General features: G+C 54.0%; 1 protein-coding gene across 19 annotated transcripts in view; it reads right to left on the reverse strand.

Moving 5' to 3' along the window:
- Positions 1-24,851, reverse strand: part of TACC2 (transforming acidic coiled-coil containing protein 2) — a 203,112-nt gene that overhangs the window by 16,424 nt on the left and 161,837 nt on the right. For 11 of the 19 annotated variants that reach the window (XM_066355383.1, XM_066355381.1, XM_066355392.1 and 8 more), the window contains 9 exons: positions 23,005-24,307; positions 20,838-20,873; positions 18,467-18,527; positions 17,155-17,356; positions 9,387-9,448; positions 7,473-7,588; positions 5,999-6,170; positions 4,661-4,801; positions 3,708-3,797 (listed from right to left, as the gene is read on the reverse strand). In XM_066355383.1, coding sequence (XP_066211480.1) covers positions 3,708-3,797; positions 4,661-4,801; positions 5,999-6,170; positions 7,473-7,588; positions 9,387-9,448; positions 17,155-17,356; positions 18,467-18,527; positions 20,838-20,873; positions 23,005-24,307 — 2,183 coding nt within the window. The remainder of the gene's footprint in view (positions 1-3,707; positions 3,798-4,660; positions 4,802-5,998; positions 6,171-7,472; positions 7,589-9,386; positions 9,449-17,154; positions 17,357-18,466; positions 18,528-20,837; positions 20,874-23,004; positions 24,308-24,851) is intronic. The other 8 variants (XM_066355394.1, XM_066355391.1, XM_066355378.1 and 5 more) reach the window with 7 other exon arrangements.

Raw genomic sequence — 24,851 nt, forward strand, 5'->3', positions numbered from 1 at the left:
CTCCATCCATGCCTGCAAATCTCGGTCCCTGGGGCACTGTCACCCGGTCAGATCTTCAGACCTCAAGCCTGGGGTTCTGCTTAGCCTTGCAGCCAGGGGCTGGGGGCCATAACTCACTCGCCCAGGCTCACAGTCCTCCTGTGGCCAATTTGCTGGTGCCAAGCCTCAGAAGAAGCTGCCACTTCTGGGACCAAGAAAGGACCTCTGTCCCCAAGAGCCAGTCTGGGCAGAGCAACGCAAGAGGAATGTACCATGGTGGGGACCAGGAGTCAAGATCAGGTGGGGAGATCACAGCAAGCTGGGCCAGAGTCATGGACTGTGGACCCAGGCTGGGCGCTTGGGGGGTGTCCGAGCCGCATGGCACCACACTGGGCAGGAGGGTGGCCTTTCCCTAGTGCTGCCGTGTGACCGTGGGCAGCTACCACGCTCTAACTGGACGACATGTGGAAGGCGTTCCCACAGGAGGCACCACCAGCCAACGACTGGCCACTCCTTGAGTTAACAAATGGCCTCAGTCCTCCTCAGCACCCGCTGCAGGTGATGCCCACACTGGCGGGTAAGCGGAACCCCGCGTGCTGACCCTCTGTCACTGCTCTTCAGAGTGCTCTTGTGGCTCTGAGGCACCGTGTGTTCAGTGCTGGGGATGGTGGGTGGGTTCCGGACACACTGGGAGCTGCCCAGCCACTCAACAACACGACAGGTTGCCCCAGACCTAACTCCTCCACTGACATAAAATCCGGGCACCTGCCTTTATGGGACAGGCGTCCTAGAGGGCGCCAAACTGAGGACTGCCACCCTTTTCCCCAAAGACCGCCTGTTCCTAGGACTTCCTCCACTCTTGAACCTGCCACTTGTAAGTCCTTGTTCCTACGTCACCCGGACACATTCTTCATTCTTTATACCGGGTCCCCTCATCCAAAGGGGGCCAATGGCTTTAGGGATCACAACCAGTATCTGTTACATACACAAATCAATCCCCCTGGGTGCCCTGCACCCCTTAGAAAGCCATACAGATGGGCTTAGGGGGGTTCTCTCTCTCTTGTTCCAGTGTTAAATTCAAGGTTAATGTACTGCACAGCCGTGACCCCGGTCAGATTTACGCCCAGGAGGACACACCGAATTCAGTTTGGTGCGTGCACACGCGCGCACACACACACAGGCCCTAAGGAGCATTCCTCATTTCTGAGGTTTTCTGACTGGGACAGAGGAAACCCCACTGTGACCCCACCAAGCGGGGCGGGGTTGGGCTGGCTCTCCGTCTAAATGGAGGTTAAAGCTGCTTGAAGGTGCAATTAGAGGTCACCCCTCCCACCCTGGTTTGGGCTGCCTGGCAGCCCCACCATGTGATTTTTTTTTTCATTCCAAGGGGTTTCACGTTTGTGTCAGTCATGGTGTAAGACCACACCGCCAAAAAGCCCAGGCAGTGTCACCTGTGGCTGAATTATACGGGCAGAGGAAAGAGCAAATTGGACCCACAGCTGCTGTTCCCTCCTGTCGGCAGCCCCCAGTGCAGAGAGGGGCCACCAGGCATCCACGAACAGAAACCCACAGGGGCGTAAGTGGGTGACGGCAAAGGAACCACCCGCGGGTGGGTCAGCCACAGGAAACGCATCTACTCCCCCGGGGCCAAGGTCACTGGATCATTAATTTCCCACAAAAGCGGTACAAGTTTACTACGGCAGAAGGCAACGTTCGCTTCACAGCAAGACATCCCATCCCGACGGGTGTTTCTCGTGGCGTGCCCTCTGTCGTGCGCGAGCCGGTGGCTGGGGCTGTCTATCCCGCCCACGCTCAGGACGTGCACGAGACAGTAATTTCTAAAGTCAAAATCAGGACACACGGTCAGAGAACAGGCTGCGACTGACCGGAAGTCAGCTGCCGGCCAAGATTTGTTGACGGCCGTCTCTGACGTGGTCCTAGAGGACGGCAGGCGGGGGGGCCAGGCACTCCAGAACGCTTGCTACTCCATCATGAGAACCTTCTCAATTCTGCCTCAGCCTTGGGGACAGGAATAGACCGTATTTGTAGCGGCCAAACATTAAGCAACTCATTCTGTCTCTAAGGTGCTACCCAAGGATATCAAGAAATACATCTAACGGAGGGTGAGGTGGGAATCCTCACTGCTTAATGCTTTTTGGAGATCCCATTTTTATAGAAATCAAACCCAAGTGTATAGGTTGGCAACAAGGACAAGGGCATCAGCGATCTATGTATACATTCTTGTCCCTGCCCTGTGTTTCAGTACGCCCAGTCTGGACACCCAGTGTGACCACCTTCTTTCACTAAGAGGTGTCTCTGCGCCAACCCCCCCCCCCCCCCACACACACACTCCCAGAGCGAGGGGAACTACGCTGGGGGCTCCGAGCCGCTGAGGGACAGGAGGAACCGCTGGGCCATCTGCCAAGGGCGCTGCTACTTAAGAGGGACGGGCAAAGGGCTCCATCCGGATACTTGAGTTCTAGGTCCCTCCGGGTCAGAGAACCGCTGTCAGCCCTCAGGCTGGTTCCGCCGCTCCCTCTCCCCATCTGTCACGTGGGACCCGGACCCCCACTGAGGAGAGGCGCTGTGAGTGTCTGACCGAGGAACGGCAGCACGGGTGAAGGTCGGCGGCCAGCAGCAGCCTTCGTTCACTGCACCCTGCTGCGCGCCAGGCTCTGCGCTGCTCTCCTCACATCCCGTCGTCCTCACGGCGACCTGCCAACTCGCCGCTGTAAGCCTCATCTCGCAGACGGAGAAACTGAGGCTCAGAGAGGCTCCCCAAGTCATTCAGGGCCACAGAGCACACTGGATGCCAGCCCTGGTCTGACACACCAGGTTCACCTGGACTGCCCACCTCGGGGTGGGTGGGCTGAACCTCACAGGGCCACCCACGGTGTCACGTGTCATCAGCCACTCATCCAAATCATTAAGAAAAAAAAAAATACCCTGAACTTGGAAGCCAGACAAAAGATCTCTGCATGCCCTGCCAATATCACACACTTCTCCAGAGCGGGGCGGGGGATGCGTGGCACTGTGGGGTGCCTGCCAAGTGGCCTGCTACCCTTTCTTGTACAAAGGCTTTTCCTGGGACACTGCTACACCCATTCATCCATGTATTGACTGTGGCTGAACTGAGTGGTTGTTAAAGACCAGATGGCCGTTAAGCCCTAAAATATTTATCATCTGCCCTTTACAGGAAAGGACTGCTTTTCTGTGATCCTTTGGACCCTGGCCTCATGAAGGTCCTGGTTTCACCTACTGTTCCCTATTGATTAGGGTTCATTCTCAGCACAGTTAGCTATTAACTTGTAGAAAACAGAAGAGTTGCAAATTATTTTTGTTCAGCAGAGAAGCGAATTTTAGGAACAGTCAACACCCTCGAAGACAATAATCTGTTGGCCCTGTTTGACTCGTATCAACCAGTTTGACAGTGAACCCCGAGACCTTATTCTAGCCTTCCGGACCCCACAGACTATCTGTCGGTGTCTTCTACTTCCTCCCATTCACCCTGCGTGGCCCTCCCGCCGGCTCCCGTGCCGCCGAGTTAGAGCGATCTCGGACACATGCCCAGCGTCTACGGATGCAGGAGTTACGCTGTTAGCTTTTTGGAACATCATATCATCTTTTGCCGAACACCGACAATGCCCGCCTGGCCTACGGTTAGCATGGAAGCAGTCGGACCACACACCACTCTCAAGAGGCAGGGCGGGGCGGCAGCAGACCGGTACCTTGGTGTCCTGGCGGCCGCGGGAAGCCAGGGCAATCTGCCTGGCCAGCTTCAGGGCTTCTATCCGCATGACGGCGAACTCTAGCTCCTCCTGCCGGAGGGGCGGGGACCAGCCGCGGGGGAGGCGCACCGGGACAGGACGCAAAGGTTCCCACATCCAGGAAATGAAAGTGCCACGTGAATGGGTCATGACAGGTACTCAGGGGGGAAACACACGCTCTGGCTTTGTTTCCCACGAACACCTCAGCAGATCATGAAACAAGAGTTGAATGTTTTCTTTTTTCTTTTTTAAATCCCCCTTTGGAATGCCTATCAGGAGGCATTATGCATTCGCATGTGAAATGCTTTTGAAAATGAAATCAACTGCACTGTCTCCTGCGACTTCTTCCCTTTGGTTCGTTTAACGTGAAGTCGGCTTAACCATGTCCCCGACTGGATTAGTAGCTCCCAAACGACTGTTAACAACCTCCCTAGGTTTGCTCTGGGCGTCCTGGTCTAGAGGATATCCAATTAAGTTGTCAAATTTAAAGCACAGGGTAGGCAATTGTCTCGGTTCCAGATGCAGGACCAAGTCCAGATGTTATCTCAGTGGAAGCCTGGGCGCCTCATGTCTATAAACAGCGTGGCTCCGTGGCGAGCGAACAGCCTTGGTTCCATGAATAAATCACAGGAACTGCTTTTGGGGCTATCGCAACTTCTGAGACATGGCTGGGTCCGATTTCCAAATTGAGATACCCAATGGTCTGTTCCGTATGTAATCACACAATGGATATCACTTGGCGTCTTAGGGGAAGACCACCACCTAGGTAGGTCTTTGCCGGGGGGAAGAGATTTCATTTGGAACACTCTATGCCATTCTTCATGAAATCTTTCCTTGCGGCATTTGGGGCTCGGGGGTTCATTCTCTACTGAGGTTTCGACAGATTCCCCAGAGGTCACACGTGGGCTACAAACCTGAAGTTTCTGAGCAAATACTGGGGGGTTCTTTTCTGCTAAGTCAGGTTCCAGATAGTCAAGCGCACCACAGAGTGAGGCCGGGTGGGCCAGCCTGCTGAGGAGGGCGTCAGCGGGGCCAAAGGAGCCCTCGGGAGCTGTCTGAAGGCCGCAGAGGGGGACAGAGGAGAAACAGAGGAGAGCAGAGTGACATCGGTTCCCAGCAAGGACAGTTAGTTCCACCTTAAGGCTAAAGAGAGTATCAGTCCGGGCCGACACTGTCCTTTTCCTCTGGACTGAGTGCCACACGCTGACAGTGGGCATCTCGAAAGTGGCAGGCCCAGCCCCCCTCCCCAAAGCAGCCTTGGGTACCCCCCCACCCCCCCACCCTCACTCCCTAACTAGTCAGTGGGAGGAAAGTTAACATTTGCTTATTTATTTGACAATCTCCCGGGCAGGAGACAAGCTGCTTGATGGTTTTTCTAAACATAACTTAAGTCATCGAGACAATACCTCCCAGCATAAATGTCAAAGAAAGCAAGGTTTTGGTAAAGGTCTTTTTCTACATAACGAATGGGAGGGTGATTTTGAATGAAAAAGTCTCTCCTGATAGGTCAGAAAGACTTCAAGCTCAGAGGCCCCCTGGGCAGAATGTGAACCACGCAGAGGGGCACATTTCTAAGACTGAGTCCCGTCTAGACTCTCTCTGCTCAGTCTTAGTTTCTCAGGAGCCGATGGCCAGACACTGAGTAGGTGCTCGATAAATAGTCATTGTGTGCCATCAATGGTTTGCTAATATGGAACAAAAAATAAACACATTAAACCAACGGCCTCAAACCCCACTGGGGATTGCTAGGTGGGAGGTAAAAGAAATGAAAATAATTCACCTAGCAGGATGGTCCATTTTGAATGGATAAGGGGGTGGGGGTGCGGGGGTACTGAGAGGCCTTTAGCTCAGCCCCATCTGCCCCGAGGGAAGAGCTGTAGTCCTGGTCTACAGACAGGAGGAATTGTCCATCACCAAGGACCGGGAAAACCACTGCTCCACAAAGGAGTCCCCTGCTCTGCCCTGCAGGAGAAACAGGCACAGACTGATGACCATCCCAAAGCAACAGCCCAGCCCTAACGACAAATAAAGCGTGTAAGTGGTAAATCCACCACCACAGCCAGGCAGGTAAGAATAGAGAGCCTTTCCTCACTACGGTGGGGGTCTCCTAGGCTTCTGTGGGGGATGGGGTGGGGCCCCACGCCGCGTGCCAGGGGAGTCCTGCTCTGAAGGCTCGGCCTGCCTGGTGCTGGGACCCGGCTGGCCCAGGCCTCCGCCCCAGTGATCTCAGGTCCCTCTATAGTCACACTTACCATTTCAATGGCATCTGAAGCGGTCCCCAAGGCCATGGCCTCCAGCTCTTTCTGGGAGGATTTCTCTGACATCTGCAGGTGTGGCTCCTGGTTGGGGGCCAGCCCTCGTGCCACGGGATGGGGAACCTTTGCCCCAGCATTCACGAGGGCTTCTGTCTCCTCAAAACTTGACCTGAGGAAGCAAAGGGACACCTTTAGCCCTTTCCTTGGAAATCGCACAGCAACCGGCCTGGATGCCTGACCTCAGTCAACATTCCGAGGGATCCCGGGCTTCATGCCCAGACAGAAAAGGGAGAGGTCTTGGGTGGCCATGGGGCTTGTAGGCTGGGCAGCCTGAGGGAGCGCGTGGTCCAGCCCCAAGCCAGGGCCTGCAGACGAGGGAGGGTCAGGAGCACAGATGTCACTGGCTAAGGGACGTGAGCAGTGGCACTGGGCAGACTGCCAGTCTGCCTGCTTGTGCACCCTAGGAGGGAGGTGACTGGGTCCCGTGTCTCTTTTTCTGCAAGATGGAGACAATGCACCCCTCTGTGAAGGTCAAGTGAGATGCCGCCGGCAGGTGAAGCACCTGACAGGGCCGGTGACCACTGCTGGGAAAACACCATCAGCATCCTTCGCGCCACTCCCGGCGACTCTGGAGTGAGTCTGGGACATCAGAGCAAGAACTGTCATTCCTGCCCAGTGAAAAGGGCAGGTAGGTGACGGGAAGGTCCCCATCTTAGAGCCACGCCCCACTCTACCCCAATCCAGCAGCACGCAGTCAGAACTCCACCCTGAGGAATGCTCATATTTCCAGCAATATTAATAATAAATGTTTTATTGGGCACGTCACGTGCTCCAGGCCTGTGACCAGTGATTTCCTTAGAGTATCTCAGTTCATATTCCTCCTGATGGCTTTGGGGGACAGCTGCCCCCTCCCCAGGGCACAGGTGGGCAAGTGTCTGCAAGAGCGGGAGCTTCATTTTATCTTCACCAAATCCCTACAGGGTCAGTGTGAATTCTGCTCTCTGCTGACACACGAGGAAACAGCAGCACAGGGGGTGGGGGACAAGTGACCTGCATCGGGTCACACAACCAGGCAGGGTTGAGGACGGGACCCAGGCTCTGAGGGCCGCAGCACGCCACCCCTCCGCAGAACAAATTACAGAAGAAAGTTGCGTGTGCCTGGGGTGTCTAGAGAGGCTCACACACTCAGCTGTCAGAGGGTCTCGCCTGCGTCCTAAGGGCAGCCGGTCACAAACCCCCGCATGTATGTCCGTGGGAACAAGCAGAGATGAATGTCAGCTGCCTGAATACACACACACACACACACACACACACACTCTCTCTCTCTCTCTCTCTCTCTCACACACACACACACACACACACACACACACACACACACACACGAAATAAAGCCGGGACAGCAGTGCCAACCCGCTCAGAGGATTGGGGCCCTCTGGTCTGATCCACAACCCGCCGATCACGGCAGTCGTACCCTGAACACGGCGTCGGGGACTCTGACATCCGGACGGGGGGAGACTTGACCGGGCTCTCCTGAGACGTGTCAAACATAAGGTACAAAGCCTGCTTCTTCGGGGCGTCATCGTCCTGCTGGAGGGATCAAAGTCACACGTCAGCTCGGCCACCGCTGGCCCGGACATGTTACAGAGATGACATGCAGAGCACTTTCCACAGGAAGAGATAACTCCTGGGGGAGGGCCCGCATGTGTCTGAAGCCACCCGGAGGAGAGGAGCCCACCAGTGCTGGCTGGGAGCGGGGACAGCAGGACGGGCGGGCGGGTGACTGTGTGCAACTGGAAACCTGTTCGAGGGGACAAGGAGTCTAACAGCATCGCTGGTCACGTTCTCTGGGGGGTCCATGGTGCCAGCCCCTAAAAGGGTAAACAGAGGGACAGGCCAGAGCCCACTCCGGGTGCTGCCACAGTCTAAGGGGTGAGGTGGGGGACAGCATGAGGACCCGGTGTTAATGAGCCCCGTAGTCACGGCGGGCTGACTTAAAACCACGGCTTAGAAGCAGCAACCCCAGCGTCTACAGCAGGGGTCCCCAAACTTTTTACACAGGGGGCCAGTTCACTGTCCCTCAGACCGTTGGAGGGCCGGACTATAAAAAAAACTATGAACAAATCCCTATGCACACTGCACATATCATATATATATATATATATATATATATATATATATATTTCTTTTTTTTTTATTTTTTTATTTTTCTGAAGCTGGAAACGGGGAGAGACAGACAGACTCCCGCATGCGCCCGACCGGGATCCACCCGGCACGCCCACCAGGGGGCGACGCTCTGCCCACCAGGGGGTGATGCTCTGCCCCTCCGGGGCGTCGCTCTGCCGTGACCAGAGCCACTCTAGCACCTGGAGCAGAGGCCAAGGAGGCATCCTCAGCGCCCGGGCCATCTTTGCTCCAATGGAGCCTTGGCTGCGGGAGTGGAAGAGAGAGACAGAGAGGAAGGAGGGGGGGGGGTGGAGAAGCAAATGGGCGCTTCTCCTATGTGTCCTGGCCGGGAATCGAACCTGGGTCCCCCGCACGCCAGGCCGACGCTCTACCGCTGAGCCAACTGGCCAGGGCCGTGCACATATCTTATTTTAAAGTAAAAAAACAAAACGGGAACAAATACAATATTTAAAATAAAGAAGAAGTAAATTTAAATCAACAAACTGACCAGTATTTCAATGGGAACTATGCTCCTCTCACTGACCACCAATGAAAGAGGTGCCCATTCCGGAAGTGCGGCGGGGGCTGGATAAATCGCCTCAGGGGGCCGCATGCGGCCCGTAGTTTGGGGACCCCTGGTCTACAGCAATGCAGGCAAGATCAAGGTAAGGTGACGGCGGCCACTCAGTGTCATGGCACCTCCGTGCCTCTGGGGGGCACTGCTGGACGACAGCGCAGTGCAGAGGTCATGCTCAGAACCAAATGCTCCATGGCAACCGAGACAGCTGCCCATCATCATCCCTTAAAATGCAAAATGAGGGGGGGGGTTTGAAGAGACCATCTCCAGTTATAAAAAGCCACAGATTTGAAGACAGAAAACAGTGCGCCTTAAAAGCAGCAGAAACACTCCCCTATCTTTTGAAAAGAAGTCTCCAACTAGTTCTTCCTCAGCCTAGGGAGAGCATTCGGTAGGGAATGCCTGTGAATGCTAGTGCTTTCTCCCTGAAAAGCCATCGGCTGTGGCCCGGGTGTGAACCCCAATGTTTCCCCCCCGCATCACCCTCACTGCGCGCCCAGGATGCCCCGGGAACCGAGGGCCCTTGATCTGTGCTCGAGTTCCCAGGGACACTTGGCACACGGGAGGAGGCCCGTGCTGGGTTTTCACGACAGAGGACAGGGTGGGAAAACAAGTCCCTGACTGGCTGGAGGAAGGAAAACTTACAGGTAGGGAGGAGCCGATTTTCTCCATATATTCAATTTCATAGGAGTTTCTGAAACCCAGCTCTGCAGAAGAAACAGAAAGGAGAGGGTGTCAGTGCCAGAGAAAACGATGGGAGGGGTGGGCCGGGCCGGGGGGGGGCCTAGTACAGGAGTCAAAGCTTTCGGGGGATGTCCACAGACTAGTAGTGGTTTCTGACACAACGGGGAGCCTCGACCTGGCTATCTTCAGACAGCTGGTAACCTCTTGCTATAAAGGGGCTTCTGTCATTGGGGAGTCTGAGAGAATTCCAAGGGAACGACACGTCATGACCAAGCACAGGTTTGATGGGAACAGATCCGAGCACCGTGCACCTGGTTTTCAGGTCAGAGCGTGTATACACGTCAGGTGGTGGTTGTCCCGGTAAGTCTCACGCACAACACGTGGGACGTTCCCACGTCCCAGTGGCATTTCGGAACTGGACCCACAGTTGTCCCTCTCGGAGAATTCAGCTCCGGCCACACCCCCAAAGCAAGGGAAGAACAGACACTGTTCCTCTGGGGTTCCTTGTCAGGGAAGCTTTGAAAGTCACTGAGAACATCTCCCGAAATTCTGCCGGTGGTACTGACAGGGCTGATCCAAATCAAATGGTCAGGTCCAAAGGTTTTTCAAGTCCAGTTCGGAGGGAAAAGAACCCGTTTCAAACTGACCAGAGATTTTAGGCTGCAAAGAAAACTCCAGACGTGGTCACCGGAGACTAGAGTCCCCCTCCCCACCGCCTGCCTCGGTCACCTGGGCGGTTCCACGTGGTCCTCCAGGTCTGCGAGCTCCCAGTCTCGCCAGTGGATGCTGAGCACCTACTACGTGCCTCAACCTGTGCTGGGCCCTGGGGATGCAGGGCTGAGCCAGACCGAAAGGGACTCTTCACACGAGCCACCGACAGCTACCCAATGCCTCCTTTTTACTAAAAGTGAAAACCAGGAGGCGACCTGCACTCCGTCCGTTCAGAGAGCAGCTAGGTGTGAGCATCGGTGGCAATCCCTAAAGCCTAATTAACGCCTTAACTTTTTCTTTTTTTTAACATAAAAATAAATATAAATAGCAGTTCTGGTTTAAAGCACCTCTATTTTTCACATGTTGTTGAAGCCAGCCCTTCAAACACGATTCCCACCTCTGAGCTTTAAAACGAGCTATCCCGTGGAGGACTTTCTCACAACCAGCGTGCGCGGCTGCAGCCGAACAAACGTCAGCGCTTCGGCACGTGGGCACGTTTTCCGGTGTCTCCAAATCACCCTGGTGAAGCAAACGCACCCTGCTAGGGGGCTCAGCCTGCTCACGGGCACAGACACGGTCTGGGGGACTAATGGACAGAAAGACCTGGGGCATCCTGAAGGCCGACGCCCTGACACACGTGCCACTCCAGAATGATGGAGACCAGAGCCAAACCAACTGCTGTGTAGGGGCTCGGAGTCTGCAACTGCAGCGTGGACCTGTACCCGAGGTCGGCCCCGACCCAGGACACGGAGCGTTCCTTTATAAAGACTTACGTCCCCCTTCACCTTAACCGTGAGGAGCGGGTGGGGAATGGCAATTTCTGGGGCCTCCCCAGATCTGTCACTTCCTGTGTGGGACCCCAGGACCACCTCTTTATTATTCTGTTAACTACTGTTTAAGTTGAGAAGGCAATCGTGAATCAGCGGCCTCCTTCTCCAAGGTAGTAGCATCACTATCGCCAAGGCATGAGTCAGCCCTAAATTATTCATCAGGAAACTGCAGCACACCCCCCAATGGCACGGAGCACCCAGGAGGAGCCACACAAGCTCAGAGATTTTTCAGGGACCCGTACCCCTGGCTCTGGTTACCAGCTCGCTGCCATGAAGCGTTCCACCCAGAATCTTAGCTTGTTTCCTGGCAACTGGTTGGGGTGAGTTTCAGGTCACCAAGCTCATATACCTACCTGCCTTCTTTCCTGCCTGCCAAGAGGGCTTCCCTTCCCACTGCCCGGTGTCCCCTGTTCCTCCCTTTAGAGGCAGCAGGACAATCGTGGGAGGGGGTCCCCTGACACTCCAGAGCAGCGTCTGCATCTGTAACGTGCCTGGTTACAGGGAGTCCGCGCGCTACCCAGACTGTCAACCCTGGTGAGCGAGGGACTGACTCTTGGAGGTGTTCCTGAACACGACCCGACACTTCCAGTCATTTATAATTTACAAAATGGCCTGGACAGAATGGGCAGAAAACAAATACGTCTTCTTCTCACCAAGGTGATCTTGGATATGTTGAACAAACATTTGACCGAACTTGGTTTTCAAAATCTCACGCATCTGCTTTGAGTGCCAGGCTTCCACGCGAGGAGCGATGGAAGGGGAGAGCCATGTCCACTTTTAGCCACATTTGACTCCATCCCACATGCAGCTGGAGGGCCAGGAAGGGTGACAACAGTTCCACCTCGTGGCACAACATTTTCCCATCTAAGAGAAGAGCCCGCTGGCAAAGGCCCATGCCAAAGAGGCCTGCAGCTGTTTCTGATGAGCGCTGTCATATCCGAGGGCTGCGTCGGCTAATGATTTCTTACTGGGGTGACGCACAGTGAGAGGGCTGCACTGCCGTTTTCATCTGACTCCAATCAATAGCGCTTGGCTGGGGGACCGGCAGAGGCCAGAAGGCTGCCGCTGGGACCAGACCGTCACTCTCAGAACCAGGGAAACCAGCTCCCTGACTTCTCCACGCCTGCTGGCTTGTCTATAAAGTAGAGCTCAAATGGCCTACACTTGGCAGGAAAAACTAAATAAAATAAGATCAAGGTGGGGCAGAAGTAGGTTTCCAGTTGTTCATATGGAAAATGCTACAATAATTAATCAACAGTAATACAAGAATAAACTCTGTGCGTGGTGTACTCCTGTCAGCCTCCTTTTGCCCCGTCCTGTAAGATAAAAAGCCTACAGCGGCTTATACAAATGTAACAGATTAGAACCAGGTGTATCAATGCTCACTGCTTGTATTTCTGGAATATTTAACCTAAGGGACGAGGGGAGAAGAAAAGAGCCCTGTGAAAGGGGACAAGAAGGCTATTCCCCACTCCCCTGCTGTCACCCTTCTGAGTATGACCCCAGGGGACAGAGAGGCAGCTGTAGCTGTGTGGAAAGGGGGATAGGGGAACTGAGAGGCCACCAGAGGCCACCAGACTTGGGATTCTATGACAATTTCTCTCCCCGGGTCTCTCGGACCAGCGCAAGGAGAGTTCTCGGAGGCCGTGTCACCCAGCGGCTCCTCACCTTTTCATCCTCAGGGACCACGTGGACGAGCTCCCCTCCCACCGCACGTGTCAAAAGATCGTGCCCAGAAAAAGGGCGCCTCCTGAGCCAGCGCTCCGAGAACACTGTTTGTAATTGCCCATCTGAGTTTTCAATCGGTGGGAGACAATCAGTATCCCCACAGTGCGTGAAATGTGCCAAACAGGCACATTTCAATCAGCCGGGCATCTTTCTAAATGAGTTGTGCTCCAATTTTTCAAAATATTAAAAGACAACCTGTAGCTCTTGTGGACCCAGGAAGGGACACCCCAATCAGTTCACCTTGGACAGGTGACGCGCGGAAGGCTACACAGCGCTCCCAGGAGGGTTGTTGGGACTCGGCAGGGCTCTTAAGAGTCAGGCACTCCTGCTTCTCCACGGTCAGCCTCGTGACACTGCCGAATCTCAACAGCTCAAAGCCTCGGCTTCCTCGCTCTTCAGTGGGGAGCTGTAGAACCCACTCTGGGGGTGGCAGGGCGAAATGGAATCGTGTCAAACCCCCAGCGGGGCTCGCGGTGCGTGTAGCACCAACAACAGCGCCCGACTTTATCACGGTTACTCAGAGAATGCATATCATTGTGCTTATGTGTTCAAATGATAACTACTATCTCTAACCCAACGCTTTATTCTGGGATCGGCGACTTCAGTGTAGGCGTCTGACTCCGAGCTGCAGCCGTGGCCAGATCCTTGCTGGTGATGACACCAGCGCCCTTGGGTACGCGTCTGCTGATGCGGGCCTTGACCTCATTAACAGGATGATCTGCTGTGATCATGGGTCCGGGGCTGCTGGGGTCAGGTTGGAGTGAGATGGTCACTGTCAGGGCTCCCAACTACATCCAGTTCCTGAAGGGAACCAGGGCACATTAGAGAGGTGAATGCAGGGTCCACACCTCCGGAAAGGGTGACCTTCCCGTATTCACAGAAAGGATGGATTTCCAGTTGCCCACTGGCTGTCATTACAGTTGGGACTTCCCAGATGATCTTCACAAGGTGACAGGCTTCCTAAAGTTTTGTTCCAAACTTTTCATATATTTCTTGAATGTTGGCAGAAAACAAATACCGTATTTCCCCAGGTATAAGACGCTCCCATGTAGAAGACATACCTTAATTTTGGGATCCGAAATTAAAAAAAAAAAAAAAATTATTACATAAAGTTACTGAACTCAAGCTTTACTTATCTACAACAATAAGTGCAAAAACAAGCGTAAAGAAGTGGGAAATGCAAGTAAAAAAATCTACAACCACTGTATAAGATGCACCAAGTGTTTAGACACCAAATTTTGGGGGGAAGTGTGTATCCTATACATGGGGAAATACGGTAATTACTGAGCTAGTGACTCTTCTGTTTCAGTTTAATGTTAAAGATGAATAGATGTTACCACTGAATGAGGCACCTCGCCATCAATTTAAAAGGTACTTTGAGAACCTCTGTCATCTCCTATGAAAAGAACGCATGCGTTTGATTCCTGACGATACCAGCAGGGGGTCCTCGAGTTACCACAGTCTCCATGTATGACGCTTTGAGTTTACAACGCTCACTCCCATAAAAACTTCGGCTGACACCGTGAGCATCCTACTCACGGAAAACATGGATAAACTAGTTTGGTTGCACGCAGCGGAAGAACGCGCATCATTCTTTTTCTGTGGCTTAGTTGTGTTTTTAGGTTCTAGATGACCATTCTACAACTGTGTTAGGATAGGTAATTGACTTAGGCTAGGGTGTGTTTCGACTTACACCAAAATTCAGGTTACGTCACTGTCGTAGGAACGGAACTGTGTCATAACCTGAGGACCCCCTGTGCATACATAGCCCCAAATCATCCCTTTGATTCTTATCTGCAGTGACGAGCCCAGGTGGGCTTCTAAGTGATTCTCTGATATTTAGAAGTCCCTTATCAAGCTCTAAGGGACACACCAACTAGCAGGAAGCCACAGGATGCTATCAAAATGGCCAAGTCCGTGGCCGGTGCTCAAGTACCCCCTGCTGCTTCTGGAATGTCAACCCCCAGCCCACCCCAAATCACCCTCACGTAGGGGACGCCTATTGCAAAGATCAACTTGAGGTGTCGACACTGAGCTCTCCACCTGCCTGGCCTCGTGTTTCCTTCCTCTCACAGACCTGTCTGTAGTCCCTCCTGTGCTCAGGATGCTGAGGGCCACAAAGATGGCTCAGATGGAGCAGATGCCTTCAGGAAACACACCCCTAGTTGGGAAGCTAGGGAGGCACGTGCGTCACCATTATGGTGTTAAGTGACCTCAGAGCGGCCCACACTAAGCCTAAGGGCAGACACAGCAAAGGGGGTGTCCAGGGAGAGGCTGGAATGGAGCAAGACAAGTTGGAACAAGGGAGGAGGGGCATTCCAACCTGGGACCAGCAGCACAGGCAGCTGAGTGGAGGCGCCCACGGGGAAAAGTGGCGAGGCTCATGGCTCAGGTGTGAGTGCAGAGGGAAACCGGGACTGAAGAGAGCTGAGGCCAGGTGCCATCTCCCCCCCCACCCCGTCTCCGGGGTCAGGTGGGAATGAGATGGTCACTGTTCACGAAGCCTCCCCAACCCTAAGCCAGAGGACCAACCAGAGAGCCAACCAAAAGACTCCCGTCTGCAGAAAATATAATGCCCCAAATCCCGAAGACGTCTAATTTGGATCATCTTTGCATCTTAAGACTGCAGAAAGGCAATAAAGGAAAAAGATAAGCATCCAACATCCCCCCCAAAAAACATGCACTGGATCTCACTGGTACCATGGAGAGACCTGCTGGGCAGAGCAGAGCACCGAGAGGCCCGGTCACGCAGGAGCCCCTTGAGGACGCATCTGAGTGACGATGACAAACGACCTGTACCCCAGCCCCACCCAGACGAGGGCAGAAGGTCGATCAGTGGAGCCCTTGCTCCTAGTTAGCAGCAAAGAAGTGGAGACACGGTCTTCTCCATGTTTGATCACCCTCATATGAACATCTACTGTTTTTAAAATTTTTTTTTCTTTACAGAGACAGAGAGTCAGAGAGAGGGATAGATAGGGACAGACAGACAGGAACAGAGAGAGATGAGAAGCATTAATCATCAGTTTTTTGTTGCAACACCTTCGTTGTTCATTGATTGCTTTCTCATGTGTCTTGACCGTGGGCCTTCAGCAGACCGAGTAACCCAGGGGTCAGGAACCTTTTTGGCTGAGAGAGTCATGAACGCCACATATTTTAAAATGTAATTCCATAAGAGCCATACAATGACCCGTGTACATTACGTATTATCCAATAAAAATTTGGTGTTGTCCCGGAGGACAGCTGTGATTGGCTCCAGCCACCTGCAACCATGAACATGAGTGGTAGAAAATGAACAGATTGTAATACATGAGAATGTTTTATATTTTTAACATTATTTTCTTTTATTAAAGATTTGTCTGCAAGCCAGATGCAGCCATCAAAAGAGCTACACCTGGCTCGCGAGCCATAGGTTCCCGACCCCTTGCTCAAGCCAGCGACCTTGGGTCCAAGTTGGTGAGCTTTATTGCTCAAACCAGATGAGTCTGCTCAAGCTGGCGACCTCGGGGTCTTGAACCTGGGTCCTCCGCACCCCAGTTCAATGCTCTATCCACTGCGCCACCGGCTGGTCAAGCGACATCTACTCAGTTTTTTAAACTTCTTAGAAACCCGTATCTGGGAAAGGGAAACTCAGAAGTATCACGACCGTTCAGGGGGCTGGGTCGGGGCCGAGGATGAGGACGGGGACGTCAGGACACCGTTCAGTCAGGAAATGACGAGCCCCTTGGGGGGAGGGGCTCTAGTTACTCCCCCACCCGCTTTCCTAGCCAGAGAGGAAGTGTGGAAGCCAATAAATAGATTCAGAAAAATCAGTGTTAGTGAGATAAGTAATTATTTTTAAAAAACACTCGGTCACCCAGTCATGTGCTGACTTAGGATACAGGGATTTTTCAAGCCGCGGAAGCAGGCAGAACGCTGAAAGTGAAGTCAGGGAGGAGGAAGGAAGGTACCGATAAGATCAGCAGCGTGCCTGCTGGGGGCCTCTTCAGAGGGACGCTGTCCTCCCGTGGGCAAGCCCGGGTGAACCTCTGGTACAGGGTTTGAGTGGCAGAGGCGGCCACTTTGCGGTGCACCTTGCGGGGCCGATGGGCAGAGGCGGCACCAAGACGACCCCAGGTCAATTGACCTACACTGACCATTAGCCTTGAATGAGGCTCCTTGGAGTTGTGTGTGTTTCAAAATCACTAAGGAACATACGCCACACAGTTGAGACTAAGCAAAGCTTGAGCGAGCTCAGGACTGGGAATGAGGGGAAACCGTGCAGGCTCTAAGCAGGGGTCATGGGTCACAGAGCAGCTGGCTTCAGGCCATTTTAAAACATAGCCTTAGTGCGGTGTGCACTGGGAGGCTGCAGCCGAGGGCACGGTTACCTGGCTTAGAAGTTTCTTTCCCGGCCTTGTGTTCCCTAGGGGCAGTGCTCTCCAAGGCAGGGTGGGGGTCCAGCTGGCCAACAACTTGCTTACCCTCCGTGGGTGAATTGAATTTGGTCTCGTTGACAAAGGTGGACAGGTCCGAAGGCTGCGGGTAGTCCTGCTTGTCAGCCTCCAGGTCCACCGTCATGCACGTCCACTTCTGGTTGGTGACCGCCAGCTTCTCCTCATCGGTCGCGTGGACCACGGCGGAGATCACTGGCGGCGTCTCTGGGGTCGCTGCTGGAGTGGGGTCCTGGGAGGAAAAGGGAGCGGTCTCTCCTTTTGTCGAATCCCTGCGTCCGAAACTGTGCCCACCCACATGTCTGGGGCCCCAGGCACAAGGACAGGCCCCCGTCACCGTCCCCTGCATGTCCTCTCATTCTGCTCAAAATGGTCCCAAGGAAATAAATTCTTCCCTCTATGAATTTCCTGTACTGAGTGGCTTGTTTCAGGGGGTGACAGTGGGTTTTTAAAAATTGGGATTTTGCATCTTGGTTATTTTAAGATGTTCTTGCTCATCTGCTTTGTGGAAAAATAAGGAAACCTTTACTTCTGGCGATTTTATGACTGCGGGGACTATGTTATGCCCACACAGTGCTCCAGGGCTGCACCGCAGAAACACCTGACAATCCTAACACCTGTTGTTGGGGAAGGAAAAAGGGGGTCTTGGCTCCATGTCGACAGAGGACATGAAGCTGCACAGGGTAGGGTGAGGGCCCAGAGATGTCAGAGCAGAGCTGGGACCCAAGACCCCCTGTTCTGGGGCCGGGTCCTCTCTCTGCAGCCCCTTCCTGCCAGAGGCTGGCTGGCTGGGGCCTCACTGGCTAAGATTGGGATGAGGAAGTTTGTTTTATGACCTTGAATGGCCTGGCATTCATGCCGTAGGGTAACTTTTCCTGGTCTGTAAACAGGAGAGAAGAAATGGTTTCCATTTGGCAGAGGAATGAGTAACAGGAGCGAGGGGCTCATCTGAGGGATGGAGTCCCTTTATCTCCCCACTCTGATTTGGGGTACACACTCCGGTGCCCTTCACACATCCTGTTTTTTTCTCACTATGCATTCATTTTATCTCAACAGACTTCCTCAACTTGACAGTCACATACAGGTTCAGCAAATTAACCGGTCAGAACAGACTGGCACGATTCCTCTAAAAAGTCCCGCTGACATCTCTCCTGAACATCTCGGGACACATACTGACTTCTCCCCAAAGTGAAGGGACCGAGGAAGATGGTGTCACCAAGAAGCGCTCCGTGTAGGAGGCGAGGACAGGGTGCTGGAGGTGTGGCCACCATGAGCTCCGCGGACACCGGCCTTAACCCCCGGGGGAGTGACGTGAGTCATCAACGTCGAGGGCACGTTATACCTGAGAAGGTGGATCAGAGAGAGGAGACCGTTTTGGCGACTTTTTCACCCTAAACGTGTCACTGGAAACAAAATGGAAAAGGTGAACACAAACAGGGCTACAGAACATTCCAGAACGCCATTCCAGAACGCACAGAGCAGACCGAACCCGCCGCCTCTGCCGGCTCCCTGCCCAGACGGCCCTGCCGCCGGCCTGCGTGCGCCTCCCCGACACCGGCTGGAAGACGCACGCCCATGTCGACGGTGCACCCGGGCTCTGACAGGCACCCCGGGGGCCCCCAGGGAGAAGATGCATCAGGCCGAAATCTTTAGCGAGATGCCATTTTGGAGAGCTGGCCCAGAAAAATGAAGCTAAATTTAACCAGAGGCTCTTATCTCCCTTATTTCAAAAAGCAAAGTTTGGGTGAGCAGATGAACGGATGGTGGAATTCGTCCAGGCGTGCCTGAGCCGACCACTGTGGAGAGAGAGGATCTAGCTTCCTGAAGCCAGTGAACGGGATCCAATTTACAGGCAGGCAAGCCGACACGTCCCTTAGTAAACGACTCTCGGGGCCGTGCGGAGACAGGAGGAAAGTTCTGGGTGTTCAGAACGACTCTCGGGGCCGTGCGGAGACAGGAGGAAAGTTCTGGGTGTTCAGGGAGAACGGGGAGATTTCTTCTTGTCGGAATTCTGAGCTTGATGGGTCCTGCACCCCGAGCTTCTAGGTGGGGTTCTGACTAGTAGGGCTGGAGGTGAGATCATTTTTTTTTAATTTTGGGTAAGAAAAATTCACATAACATTTGCACTCTTAAATATATATATTTTTAACTGTACAAGTTCAGTGGTGCTAAGTACCTTCACGGTGTTCACAGGCCACCTCCAGCACTCTTTTCAGGCGTAAGAAGATTTTATTTTTTCATGCCTTTTCCTGACTACAGTTCACAAGCCAGATTCAGGAGCAGTCTTTTCTCCCTTTCTTTCTCCTTCATAGAAATCGCCGGAGGTGGCGAGGACATTGAGGCCAAGGAACCACGCGACAAGACTCCCGAAGAGGTCAGGAGGAAAGGACCGTTAGACAGGCGGTCCCGTTACGTCCACAGGGAGGCCAGGCATCATTCCCACGGTCACAATGGAGGCTTCTCCACCTGCAGACTTGCCCCTGCCTCCTGGCCTCAAGCCCCTACGTGGTCCGGCCCTGATCCTAGCAAAACAAGGGGCTGGGGCTGGGGGAGGCCCTACCCTTAGATCCCACTCCCCTGCCCGCTCTAAACGTTAACTGATGGACAGAGCGATTTGGTACTCCAGTGTTCCTTCCTTGTGTTCTCTCAAATAAAATGCTCCAACCATGGCATTCATTCACAAAAAAAATAAATAAATAAAAAAAATACTACAAATGGGTATTTGCAGCATTTATGCATTTGCCATATGAGCAGTGCAATCACAGCGTGAAGCATACATTGACTCATGCATATAAATATATTAACCATATTCTTTTTAAAGTTGCCACATGGCTCTAAAATACTAAACTCCCTCGGGCAGAAGAGAGCCTGAGAGACCCAACACTCCCGGGGCTGCCGGACGCCTGGGACCAGGCCAGCTTCCCTCTTGAGAAGACACAGAGGAGGTACATGTCCTTGGGCCCCCAGGAGCCGCCCACAAGATCCCTGCTGGCCGGGGAGGCAAAGCGGTAGAGGCACAGCGGTGGTCTGCTCTGTTCCCACCGACACCCAGCAGGACGACGACCCACACAGATGGCATGCCGACACCCAGCCCGGCCCTGGGTGACCAAGGCTGCAGGCCAGGCTCAGGGCAGGCTGGCGATGGCTCTCACAGCCCTGAGCTCCACTCCGAGCTGACCCTGATTTCAGGGGGCTCCCACAGGCCTCGATTTGGAACAGCCCACACATTTCTGCTCCCCACACGTGCAAGAACAAGCCATAGCCACAGCCGCTGCCGCCTGTGGCCAGCTGGGACGGGATGGTTCTTTCTCTTGTGAAGCCACCGTGCTTTGAAAGCAATCGCCCACCAGTTTGATTTAAAATGAAAGAATGCAATGAGAGTTAAAAAGAGAGAAAAAAATGTGTGGGTTTCAGATGAAGACATCGAATATGCACGGGGTGGAGGGCAAGCCCCACTCCGACAAGCAGGCAGATGTTGGGTAATCACGTGTTCACAGCCAAGCAGGTTCACTTAACGCTAATCACTATGAGACAGAGAAACACCCTCCGCCCCTGGGTAGCCCCATGCCCCCCTCATTCCCAGGCCCGCCACAGACACACGTAAGCAGCAGCCGTGGAGTGGAGAGAAAGAGGCGTGGAGGCAAAAACAAAAAAGGCAGAATGATACAGCACGTGGAGCTTGTTAAGAGGCGGATTCCATTAAATTTACTTACAACAGAGAACAGACAGACATCACATCTTCAACCATCCTAAGACAAGAAGACAAAGAAAAAAGAGAGACAGACAGAAGGAACTGACAAAAAAGATAACTCTGCAGACAACTGGTTATTAACGGGTTAGGATACAGCAGCCAATCGCTAGCGGGGCTCTCGGAGAACGCCTCGTCGCTTGGTTCCAATGACCCCATAAAGCACTGGTCCCCAAAGAGCCTTGTCCCCCAGCGTGGGATTCCAAGCCACCCGCGCTAGCGGTGAGACCGCGAGACGGGCAGGCTCCCCTGGCCTGTTAGCTCTGATGAAAGAACAGGGTCTAGCCAAGCTAGCTGCAGGCAAGGAGGAGGTAGCTGCAAGTTGGCTCTCGTTCCAAAGATGAGAGAACACGCCTGTGCCAGTCTGAGCAGTTCAGACTTCTCTTGCTGGAGGCTTAAAATACAGCTCCTAACACAGATTCTATGGAGTCTCTAGCAAAGGCCTGTTTGGGCTACGGGTCTAAGCAAAGTCCAGATTTTTTGGTCAGGAGTGCCTCCCGCGCACCACCAGATGGCCGCAGGGTGACCCAAGGCCAAAGCCTGCTTAGAGAACCTCATCTCAGGAAGCCCCGGGCTCTTCTCAAACGGTAGGCGCTCAAGAGATCCCCGAATGGGAGGTAAATAGGTCACCCTGTCGAGATTAGATCAGTGCCGGGTGACTCAGTTTGATTCAGGGGCCAGTAGCCGTGGCCTGTTCTGTTGGCCTCCGTTGTTCAATGATTGATGATGCTTCCCCTGAGAGCAAGGAGAAAGGCTCTGGTACCAAAGCACACTACGCTCGGGCCAGAGTCCCGAGAACGGACCTGCAGCCGTCCTAGTTAGGGCTGGGCTTTGGAATGAGTTCTGGAGGCATGGACACGTGGCATTCAAGGGTAATCTACCTGGCAAGTGTGTGTGGACAACAGATTCAGTTGTTAATGGCCTCTTAGGGACAGTGGGATGGCTTTTCTCTTTCAGGTCCCACTGAACTCTTCTGGATCAACAGGGCCTTTGGACTCTTGTCTGCAAAGAACAGCTAGAGAGAGGGATGGAGACAAAGGTATTGCCCAAGAGCTAGCTGGGGTCCAGGGAGGGGCCCAGGCCTCCTGGAGTTCTCTGGGTTTGTCTCCTGGACTGATCTCATTCATGGGCAGAAACAAATACTATACATTTTAACAGTATTTTTATATATATATATTTTTTTTTTTCTGAAGCTGGAAACGGGGAGAGATAGTCAGACAGACTCCCGCATGCGCCCGACCGGGATCCACCCAGCACGCCCACCAGGGGGCGATGTTCTGTCCCTCCGGGGCATCGCTCTGTCGCGACCAGAGCCATTCTAGCGCCTGGGGCAGAGGCCAAGGAGCCATCCCCAGCGCCCGGGCCATCTTTGCTCCAATGGAGCCTCGCTGCGGGAGGGGAAGAGAGAGACACAGAGGAAGGAGAGGGGGAGGGGTGGAGAAGCAGATGGGTGCTTCTCCTTTGTGCCCTGGCCGGGAATCGAACCCGGGACTTCTACACGCCAGGCCGACGCTCTACCACTGAGCCAACCGGCCAGGGCCAACAGTATTTTTTTAAAAGATTTTATTTATTCATTTTTAGAGAGGAGAGAAGGAGTAGAGAGAGAGAGAGAGAGAGAGAGAAGAGGGGAGGAGCAGGAAGCATCAAGACCCATATGTTCCTTGACCAGGTAATCCCAGGGTTTTGAACCAGCGACCTCAGCATTCCAGGTCGACGCTTTATCCACTGCGCTACCACAGGTCAGTAACAGTATTTTTTTAAGGGCGTATCTCCTAGCTCCTAGGCTACTCCAACAAGCAATTCATAGGCTAAACAAAAAAGACCAACAGGGTGGTGGACCAGGTCTCCACTGGACGGTTACTCTTCTATGGGATCCCTGACACTGCCCTGGAGTTGACTGTCAGGTCTTCAACCAAAAGGCAAGCTTTCAACTACTGACAACTTCCTAAGGCAAAGGGTCAGGAATTCTAGACCCAAAGGGATAGGTGGATTGGGGAATGCCACAGTAGTGTCCTGCCAACAACATGGCACTGTTACAGCAGATGTGCAAAGGGTGAGGGCAGCTCGAATGCATCCAGGCAAGTGACCAAGCATTAAGCCCCTGGACAGCCCGCCTGCTCCCCTGAACTTACGTCTTTAGCGGTGTCTTCTTCTTCTTGGCGGGCTTGTTGAGCCCGTCCCCGTCCACCCCGTTGGCTTCCATGGCACTGGCCGGGATTTCAAAGGAGGCGGGGGATTTGGAAGGCGAGCTGGGGGTCTTAGAGGATGTCTTAAAGGGGTCAAGGGACTCATCACAGGCATCGGGGTCAAAGTTGTACGATTGTTGGGGCAGTTTGGGAGACTCCTGCATTTTTGAGGTGGAAGAAAAAGGGTTAAAATTGGGGTCATCCCACTTGTCAATATCAAAGGTATAGGTACCTTTAGCGATAGGGATGTCATTGGGTTCAGTGGGGGATCTGGTGGGCGAGGCGGGAGTGTTGTCAAGTTTCTCGGGTGTTTTTTTCATCTTTGGCCTCCGGAGGGGCATTTTGGCAATTGGCTTTTTGCCGACCTTTTTGGTAGAAGGGGGGTTTTCCTGCTGGCTGTCCCAACTACCCTTGTCCTCAGAATAGTCAAACTCCAGCCTCACTGAGAGCCCTTTGGCTGGGGAGTCCTCCTGCCCCCCGCTATCCGACAGGGTCACCTCCAGTGCCTCCGGGGCTGTGGCAGAAGGCAACGTTTTCCTTCCAACGGGGGGTGAGTTCTGCACTCTGCCACCTCCAGAAGCTGGGGGGACAGCACCCTCTGAGTCCGGAGGGCAGGCAGCCCTGGGCACAGCAGCAGGCTCCAGGGGTCCCTCCTCGTTTAAGGCCGGCCCAGAACCTTCTGGCTGGGCCGATTCCGTTTTCGTCTCGGATTCTTGAGCCTCCTCCCCGGGGAAAGGACCCCCCTCGGCCGGCTCTGTCTGTGTCTCTTTCACGGGGGGTGTTTCCGAGGGTTTCTTTGAAACCTGCTTCTTTTTTAAGGAAGGTGGCCGCGGTTTCTTAGTTCGCTTAAGGGTACTGGAATCGCTGCTCGAGCCTGTGCTGCACGCATCGGGGGCCGGGGCCGCGGCCTCGGTGCTGCCTGAGCAAGAGGTACCATCGAAATCACCGGCCTGCAGGCTGAGCGAGCGGGACAGCGTGGACTTCGACGGGGGGACGGAGTCCGTGGACTTCCTCCGCGCGCTCACTTTGCATTCCGGAGTCTTGGTGTCTGAGGGGCGGGGCTCCGAGGCCTGGAAGTTATCGACCAGCTCGATGCTGTCGAAGTCCAGGTTGTAGGCCCCGCTGCTGGCTATCGGCTTGTCCTCGTCGAAGACGGTGGAGAAGGAGTGGGCGGGGGGGCGGAAAGGGCTGCCTTCCGCCGAGGCGCTGCACGGGCCATCGGGGACGGGAGCTGTCTCGGTGCTGCAGCCTGCGGAAACCAGATGGAGCAGTCAGGTCAGGACACAGGACCCTTGGTGGTATTTCTCTTCCCGTGCCAGCTGATCGCCCTCTAAGCCGAGTCCTCCCTCTGCCAGCCCCCACCCAGCCAACCTGGCCCATCGTGTGGGCACAAATGCTGCTCTCACCCAGTAACAGTTCCAGACTCTGGACAGGCGTGAGCAGGAGAGAAAGGGCTGTTTAAGGAACAGCTCAGACCATTCAAGCATCAAAAACATTTACCAGGTGCCCTGCTGGGACCAGGCACCGTGCTGGGTGCTGGGGATTGGACCATGAACAGAACCTATAAAACCCTGTGCTCCTGGAAGGGATGTTCTTCAGTGATAAGACAGTGAAGAAGCAAACAAAGGCCCTGGCTGGTTGGCTCAGTGGTAGAGCATCGGCCTGGCGTGCGGGAGTCCCAGGTTCGATTGCCGGCCAGGGCACACAGGAGAAGCGCCCATCTGCTTCTCCACCCCTCCCCCTCTCCTTCCTCTCTGTCTCTCTCTTCCCCTCCCTCAGCCGAGGCTCCATTG

This window comes from Saccopteryx leptura, chromosome 13, assembly GCF_036850995.1.
Source record: "Saccopteryx leptura isolate mSacLep1 chromosome 13, mSacLep1_pri_phased_curated, whole genome shotgun sequence".
Lineage (NCBI taxonomy): Eukaryota > Metazoa > Chordata > Mammalia > Chiroptera > Emballonuridae > Saccopteryx > Saccopteryx leptura.